At 36.0% G+C, this 9068-nt stretch overlaps 1 protein-coding gene across 4 annotated transcripts in view; it reads right to left on the reverse strand.

Moving 5' to 3' along the window:
- The window catches only part of SSBP2 (single stranded DNA binding protein 2), a 289978-nt gene that overhangs the window by 190000 nt on the left and 90910 nt on the right, over window positions 1–9068 (reverse strand). For all 4 annotated transcript variants that reach the window (XM_029942531.1, XM_029942533.1, XM_029942534.1 and 1 more), the window contains exon 3: window positions 7453–7514. In XM_029942531.1, coding sequence (XP_029798391.1) covers window positions 7453–7514 — 62 coding nt within the window. The remainder of the gene's footprint in view (window positions 1–7452; window positions 7515–9068) is intronic.

Genomic DNA, 9068 nt, shown 5'->3' on the forward strand with positions numbered 1-9068 from the left:
CATATGATCTAGCAATTGTACGTCTGGGTTTATAATCAAACCCAAAAGAATTGAAAGCACAGGATGCCTGGGTGGTTAAAGCATTGGTTAAAGTGGGTTAAGCATTGGAATCTTAGTTTCGTCTCCGGTCTTGGTATCATGGGTTTGTGGGACTGAGTCTCCTGTCCTGCTCCCATCATGGTCTGTGCTAATACCACAGAGCCAGCTTAGGATTCTTGCTCTCCTTCTTCATTTTTTCTTTAAGTTTATTTATTTACTTAGAACAAACTGGCTAAAGAGCTTTTTAAATTTTTTAATCAGTACATCTATTAAGCTTAACATTAACCTTGAAATGTGCCAGATTCATCGCCATGAGTAACGGTTGAGATTTATACAGTCTCTTTGTTCCTAAGCAGAAATAAGTGAAAAATATGTATTTTATAAATGAAGAAGTTAGAGACCAAACACAGGAATCAAAACCTGCAAAGTATTAAAATCTTTGTTCTTGTATCATTTATTACTATAAAATTTTCCCCATATAAATCAAAGGAAAACACAAGATTTCCGAGTTCAGGATTCTTCAACACTAATACATTAGCTATTGTTCTTCGATTCTGAGGCTGTGAATGGAGATGACCTCACTAGCGGTCAATGTCTCTATGGAATAAGGAAAGCAAAATGGTTGCGAGAAAAGTCTACAAGGGTGAATAACCATGCAAGAAGTGTCCAGAAGATGGGATGGTAACATAATTATATAATCTTAATCCACTGGCCACATTCGGGACTACCTGAAAATAAAAATCAAAAGGAAAACACACACACACACACACACACACACACACACACACACACACAGGAAATTTTTTTTCTAAGGTGCATGCCATGTTACTATTTAAGTTCAAATCATTAATAGCTATGGAAGTTATAGCTATTTGACCCAAAATATATTTTAAATGAATCTTAGATACTCATAATCTATACTGAAGAAAACTATTCATAACACTAAATGTAAAATGTACATGTACCTGCTCATCATCTTACAACTTCCACATACATGCCCTTGTCTTATTTCTTAGCATTATTCAATAGTTTATATAATGCAAGCATTACATTTTGTCCCACTATCATAAAATTCTCACAATATTCTAGGATTGATAATAAATTCATATTTTAAAGTCTCATTAAAATAGCTTATGTGCTAAATTCAAGCATCATGTACTAAGCATCATACATTCAGTATTTAATCCTCCCATTATTATGCCTGTTTTATCAATGAGGGAGCTGAAGCTTAAAGAGGTTAAATAATTTGCCTAGCAGTCACACAGTTGGTTAGTGGCAGAACTGGGCTTGAACTTTTTCACTCTTACATTATTTTACCTCTAATGTGAGTTCTCATTTCAAGATGGCTCATGCTGATTATGGGCAAGATTATGCAGCTCTGGCACACCAAGCAGTATCAGCTGTTACAAGTGTAGTAGATACCTGTCCTAGATAAGACAGCAAACACTTTGTTATCCTACCTTTGATCCTCATACTCCAACTCATTTCCTGAGTGTCCTATGGCAACTGCCCCCTCACCCTACATGCAGCTGCCAGTGATGTACAGATGCCTCAATATAGACCAGACTCAGAAGAGACGACTTTTCTGAGTCCCATTTTTATGTACTGTCTAGAATTAGCCACTCAGGATGTTCAAAAGGGATCTGTAATTAATGTCTTATTAATAGTGGGCCACTAAATTCTGCACTGTGTTCAAGAAATATCATCTGCTACTGAGATGAGCACTGGTTACAATTTAGGAAATTTCAGTTCTAATTCTAAATCTGACCTTGAGAAAATAGTTTTTTTTGATTAGTTTCTTTACGTAAAAAGAGAAAATAGTCTCTGCTAATGTATTTTACAGACTTTTATAAGTATATAAGAGATGGTATATGCAAAAGTATTTTTAAAAGAAGAAGAAAGGTATTAAAAATATATTCTAGAACATTCTCATAACTAGAATGGCAAGAAAAGAAGTTTTCCTATTAACAGAGTAAAATTTGCCTCAGTTTCCTTTCTAATAATTTGTATTTAGTGGAAAATTCCATCACTTATTTGTAGTATCTTCTCACCAAGAAATTTTCCTATTTTTTCACATATTTTTGCTCCAAGACACATTTTGCTTTTGCTTTTTAGCCTAATCGCCTCTGTTTTTTTAATTTCTCTCTTGCTAATACTTTTTATTCCCTTCTCACCCTGATTCTACTCCTATGTTTCTCATCTATACTGTCTTATATTGCTGTTTAACTTTTTTTTTAAGTTTTTATTTAAATTCCAGCTAGTTACCATACAGTGTAGTATGAAATTCATAGGTACAATCCAGTGACCAACACTTCCATAAGACACCTAATGCTCATCACAAGTGTCCTCCTTAATCCCCATTATCTATTTCACGCACTCCCCCACCCTAAGTTAATTTAATTCAAATAAACAATTAGTTACACAATGCCTATAATAGGTGAAACATATAAGATCAGTAAGAACAAGTCTGCCAATGATAATGATACCATTCTAATGACCAGATGACTAATTCAATGCTATTGTTTTCACATGGGTACTTAGTTATTCTTAGCTATACCTAATATTCATTCATTAAACTCTAAAATCATTAGAGTCCTAGCATACTGTAATGTTTGACTTCCCAGGTGAAGGAAACTGAATTCTCATGATACTCTTAGTTATTAGTTTATTTTCTCTGTGATGTCATATATATTTAATTTCAGGATATAAATATATGAAACCAAAATGATTTTAAAAGTATTTTACATACAAAATTAAATAAGAATAAAGCATACTTTTTGCCATTAAATCATTAAATAAGAAGACAAATTTTTTAAAAAGTTTTAGCATTTAGTCATTTTTGAGAGACAGAGACAGAGTGCGAGTAGGGGAGGAGCAGAGAGAGAGGGAGACACAGAATCTGAAGCAGGTTCCAGGCTCTGGGTTGTCAGTACAGAGCCCTATTCAAAGCTCAAACTCCCTGACCACAAAATCATGAAGTGAGCTGATGTCCGATACTTAACAGACTGAGCCACTCAGGAACCCCAAGAAGACTTAAATTTAAATTACACAAATAGAGGAGCACCCGGGTGGCTCATTTGGCTTAGCATCACACTTCTGATTTGGGCTCTAGTCATGATTCCAGGGCTGTGGGCTTAAGCCCAGCATCAGACTCCATGCTCAGCTCAGGGGAGCTTCTCTCTGTCTCTCTCTCTCTCTCTCCCCCACTCTGTCCCTCCCCTTGCTAGCTAGCATGTACACACTCTCTCTAAAATAAAATTAAAAGTCAGTATTTTAAAAAGTAAATAAATAAATTATACACATTGAAAAGGGTATTAAGGCACCTGGGTGGCTCAGTCAGTTAAGTGACCGAGTCTTGGTATCAGCTCAGGTCATAATCTCACAGTTCAAGGGTTTGATCCCCACATTGGGCTCCATGCTGACAGTGCAGAGCCTGCTTGGGATTCTTTCACTCCCTCTACTTCTGCCCCTTCCTTGCTCATTCTCTCTGTCTCTCTGTCTCTCTCCAAATAAATAAACTAAAAATATAAATATAAAAAAATAAATTTAAAAACTAAAATTTTAGGTCCTGTTCTCTTGTTAATCCAGAAACTACATATGACACCACACACTTCTGCTACTCAGTAACCCTCGAGGTGGAAAAATGAATTACAGCAGCTTTCTGAATTTCTTTCACCACCTCACCAAAACTATTTTCCTCAAGACCACTACAATTCACGTTACTTCCCAATTCAGGAAACCCTTTAGGTCCTTTTACTTACACTTGCTATAAAACTTAATTTCTACCTCAAATGCCTTTCCTGGTTCCCACACATTATTCTCTCCTGATTACCTTTCTTACCTCCATTTTTTTTTTCAATTGAGGCTGCTCTTCATCCACCCAGGCTTAGATGTTGACTCTCCTCAGGATTACACTCCCAGGACCTATCTCACTGGCCAGTTACAGTGAGCCCTTGACTCTATAAGCACTCTGCACCTTCAGTATGGTTTATGCTAATAATTTCCAAACCATTATGGACCGACTCCAACTCAGGTCACAATATTACTGTTTATGAGTTCAAGCCATGCCATGCTGGGCTCTGTACTGACAGCTCAGAGCCTGCAGCCCTCTTTGGAGTCTGTATCCCCTTCTTTCTCTCTCCCTCTCCCTGCTTGCATTGTGTGTGTGTTTGTGTATGTGTGTGTGTGTGTGTGTCTCAAAAATAAGCATTAAAAATCTTTGAAAAAAACCTAAAAATATTGTTATAATAAAACCTAGCAATCATGCTCCTTGGTATTTACCCAAAGGACTTGAAAATGTATGTCCACACAAAAACCTATACATGGACATTCATACCAGCTTTATTCATAATTGCAGAAACTTGGAAGCAACCAAAATGTCCTTTAGTAGGTAAACAAACCATGATACCACCAGGCAATGGTATATAATTCAGCACGAAAAGAAATGAGCTGTCAAGCCATGAAGAGACACAAAAAACCTTTTTTTAAATGCTTATTTATTTATGAGAGAGAGAGACAGAGTGCAAACAGGGGAGGGGCAGAGAGAAAGGGAGTCAGAATCTGAAGCAGGTTCCAGGCTCTGAGCTGTGAGCACGGAGCCCGATGCAGGGCTTGAACTCAGGAACTGAGAGGTCATGACCTGAGCCAAAGTTGGACGTGTAACCACCTGGGCCACCCAGGTGGCCCAAGACACAAAAAACTTTAAATGCACATTGCTAAGTGAAAGAAGCCAATATGAAAAGGCTACATATTGTATGAGATTCTAACTAAAAAAATCCAGAAAAGGCAACACTATGGAGACAGTAAAAGAAAGAGTCAGTGGTTGCCAGGGGTGGAGGCATGAGTTGGAGAGATGAAAAGGCAGAGCACAGACGATTCTGAGGGCAGTGAAAATACTCTGTATGATGCTACAATGATGGACCACGTCATTATACATTTGTTCAAACCTACAGGATGTACAACAGCACAAATGAATTATAGTGTAAACTATGGACTTTGGGTAATTATAAATCATCAACTATAACAAATGTACCACTCTGATGGGGATGTTAATATGCAGGAGGTTATACCTATGTGGGGGTAGAAGGTATGTGGGAAATTTCTCTACCTTCCTCTCAACTAATTGTGAATTACTAAAAATTGCTCTTAAAAAAAAATAAGTCCTATCAAAAAACAGGAGAAGGAAAATCAAAAGGAACACTGAAACAGTTAACAACAACAGAAAAAGATCACGCATCTGCTGGATTTAAGGCCCACAGTCATGGCTGGTTACACACAATGAGCAGGAAAGATTAGGATCTGGGCAGTTTTCTGAAGGAGAGGATTCACAGCTTTGCATCAAGTTTTCCCAGGATTCCATAATCTCAAAATCAGTAAGAACCACTTATTTACATAGATGAATTAGGGACCTCAAAGGGCATATTAGCAGTTTTAGGGGAGAGATTTTTAAAAACTGAAAATACTGTACCTATATGTTTTCCATGTGCTAGATTTAAACCGAACAAAAATACTCTAAAAATACATATGTGCCACTTATTTATCATTTCTTTGATACCTCCAATTATGAACAAATTAAAATGAATTAAAAACCAAAATCACAGAAGAAGAGCTTCCCTGAATCTAAGAGCCAGAGAAAAAGGAAGAGCAATGGCAGATTTATGAGATGTATCTTCTGATAGTTAAAACCGAAAAAGCTAAAGGTATTATCAACTATCAACAATATAAAAATAGGTTACATTCATAAAAAATGGAGCAAATGAGACATAGGTGAAGAAATAAAATTAATTCTTTAATGGAAAATTTCAAAATCCTCACACTCTTAGCCTACTAATCCTATAAAGACAGACACCTAAAATGGTTTCTTAGGCTACCTTGTAGACCTGATTGGAAACATAAAAAATAAAAGGTGGTGTCAACAGGTGAGGAGACTCAATTACATTCAGCAAACAGCTAAATATTTACAATCTAGATCTAGATATCATAAATACATGCTATGTAAAATGAAAAGTTGACTTTTATAATATTATACATTATGAGACCTCAGTCTTAAACTCCAGGAAAACAGCACAATGATAGTGCTGAACTGCAATAGACCGTTGTTCCAAATACAGGAAGAACTCTGAACCAAAGGAGTGCATCTGTTCCCGCTACACATATGTGAGACGAACAAGGGAAACCCAAAACCACAACTGATTAAGTGCGGTTCCATTCTCCACAGAACTTCTAGTAAGACATGTTTTCAGGAGCGAGGTTTAAAAGGTGCACTAAGAATACCATGTGCTTGACACTAGAAGACAGCTTTTGTTTTTTCTTTTAAATAAGATGCTGAGAGATGAATATATAAGGCACTGAACACTGAACAGGAAATGCTTCTTTATATTAAGTTTATTTCTTTATTTTAGGAGAGAGAGAGACCACAAGTAGGTGAGGGGCAGAAAGGAGAGACAGAATCCCAAGCAGCCTCCGTGTACACCATCAGCACAGAGCCCCATATGGGGCTCGAGCCCACAAACTGTGAGATCATGACTGAAGCCGAAATCAAGAGTTAGAAGCTTAACCAACTGAGCCACCCAGGCGCCCCTGAACAGGAAATGCTTCTAACTGAAGAAATGCACACAAACAAACAGCCTAGCTTGTTCATGCAGACACCTGAACTACCACTGCTGCTGCAGATAAGTCACATATCTGGACATACTGGTATTACAATGAAATGTATAAGCTCTGGTATCAACTGGGTATTCAGTGAAGTCTGACAGTCTTTTTTGTGTTCCTACACAATTCTATCCCTGAGTCGATACTGAACTATTTCAAGTTTTTTGGACTATTTCTCACTGTCCTAAAAAATCGCCACTGCCCCTACGTTCAGTATCCTCAGATTACATGTGCTCATGTAGGTGGAATTCTCATGATGACCCTTATGCCCTTATAAGAAGAGACACCAGAGAACACTCACTCTCTCTCTCTCTCTCTCTCTCTCTCTCATATGAAAACACAGTAAAAAAGGCTAGCAACCAAACGCCAGGAAGAGAGACCTCACCAGAAACAAATCATGCTAGCAGCTTGATCTTGGATGTCCAACATCTGGAAATGTGAGAAAATAAATTTCTGTTGTTTAAGTCAAGTAGTCTGTGGTATTTTATTATGGATTACCAAGCTGACTAATGCAGAATCATAATTACAGTTGGAGATTCCATTTACCGAACCCAACTCCAGTCTGACTCAACAGTAGTATCTTCAAGTTAAAGAACACTAGTCTTGTTTTGACTTTTGACTTTTTTAAAATGCTATCTTTCAGAAAATAATTATAGAAAATGAATAAAATTAAAAAGAAACATGAAATAATAAACAGGTAAAGGGCAGGCCTATAAGAATATACATCATCAATCTAATAAAAATGGAATAAAAGATACTTACCACCACCAAGAATGTAGGAATCCTGGTGGTTCGCCCAATGTGATGTTTTTTTCCCATCTTATCTAAAATAAATAAAAGAGATATTAATACTTTCTTAATAATACCTTTTCCCACACATATTACAATGCAATGTTTTTCCATTTAAAATACTAGGGTAATATATAAGATTTTAATCACTTTCATATTATTCTTTACTCAAGTTTTACAAGAGCTCATTTTACATAGTGTTTATTGATTTGATATTTATGAGAGAAGATGCCAGCATTATTTTCCTGAATTTGTTCCCCACTGTGCCAGATTCTTAAGAGAGACTTTGAGATATCTCAGGATCTTATGGCATATCAAAATTACAATTTAATTAATGACTACTAACCCAGCAATTTGCAAATGACTGGGCTTAATATGTGCAGACTCCAAATAATGCCTTAAGAACTGAGTTTTTAAATAAAATCCTGGTTTGAGGTGATGACAGTAAGAAGGCATATGGCTTCCATACAATAACATTTTTAAAAGATGATATTAACTTTCCAAATGTTTATATTTCAGATGACTATCAAAATTTTAAAACTAGGTCAGTGTCTCCCTAAAATTAAAATTTCTGACTCAATACTGTTTATAAATTAAATTCAGAGATGGGAAAACTGGGTAGGATTTATACAGTGCCTTTTCTAAGCACTGATACCAGTAAACAAAAGATAAACATCTTTGTATTCAGGGAGATTATACTTTATAGAGTAGACAGATCATAAACAAAGGAAAAAAAAAGAGATTGTATTTATATCAGAAGTAGGCAACAAATGCTAAGGAGGAAAACAAAGCAGAGGAGGACAAAAAACTAGAAAACAGTAAGAAGTGAGCTATTTTTTTTAACTAAGGTGATCCAGAAAGGCCTCCTTAACAATTTATATAGGAGTGCCTGGCTGATTCTGTCAGAGAAGGGGTTCTTGATTTCAGAATGATGTGTCAGAAACCCATGGTTCTATCTTCGTGTGTAAGTATGATTTAGTTTTTTAGTTTAAATAATTAAAAATTATATAACAGGGGCATCTGGGTAGCTCAGTCGGTTAAGCATCCGACTTTGACTCAGGTCATGATCTCACGGTTTGTGGATTTGAGCCCCGCATGCTGGCAGCTAGCTCAGAGCCTAGAGCCTGCTTCAGATTCTGTGTCTACCTCTCTCTCTGACCCTCCCCTGCTCATGCTGTCTCTCTCTGTCTCTCAAAAATAAATAAAACACATAAAAAATTAAATAAATAAATAAATAAATATTATTTAACAATATCCCAATTAGCAAAATATGCCCATAGGCCCTTAATTAAACTAGGAAGTAAAAAACTACATTATAGATTTTTTTAAAAATCAAGGAATTCTTTCTATTACCTACTATGGAAGAACTTAAAATTTTTTGTCCCAAAACATTTTTAAAAAATAAATTTTAAGACAGGAACTCAGAAAGTGGCCTGAAATATTAAAAAAAAAAAAAAAAAGAAAGAAAAATAAAGAAAGAAAGAAAAAAAGTAACTAAGGTAAAGATGAAAAAACATAATTGAAATCATCATTTTTTAGAGTTCTTAAGTATACAAAATGTAAACCAATGGGGGCCTTGAAGTAATCTG

The sequence above is a fragment of the Suricata suricatta genome, chromosome 6 (assembly GCF_006229205.1).
Source record: "Suricata suricatta isolate VVHF042 chromosome 6, meerkat_22Aug2017_6uvM2_HiC, whole genome shotgun sequence".
Classification (NCBI taxonomy): Eukaryota; Metazoa; Chordata; class Mammalia; order Carnivora; family Herpestidae; genus Suricata; species Suricata suricatta.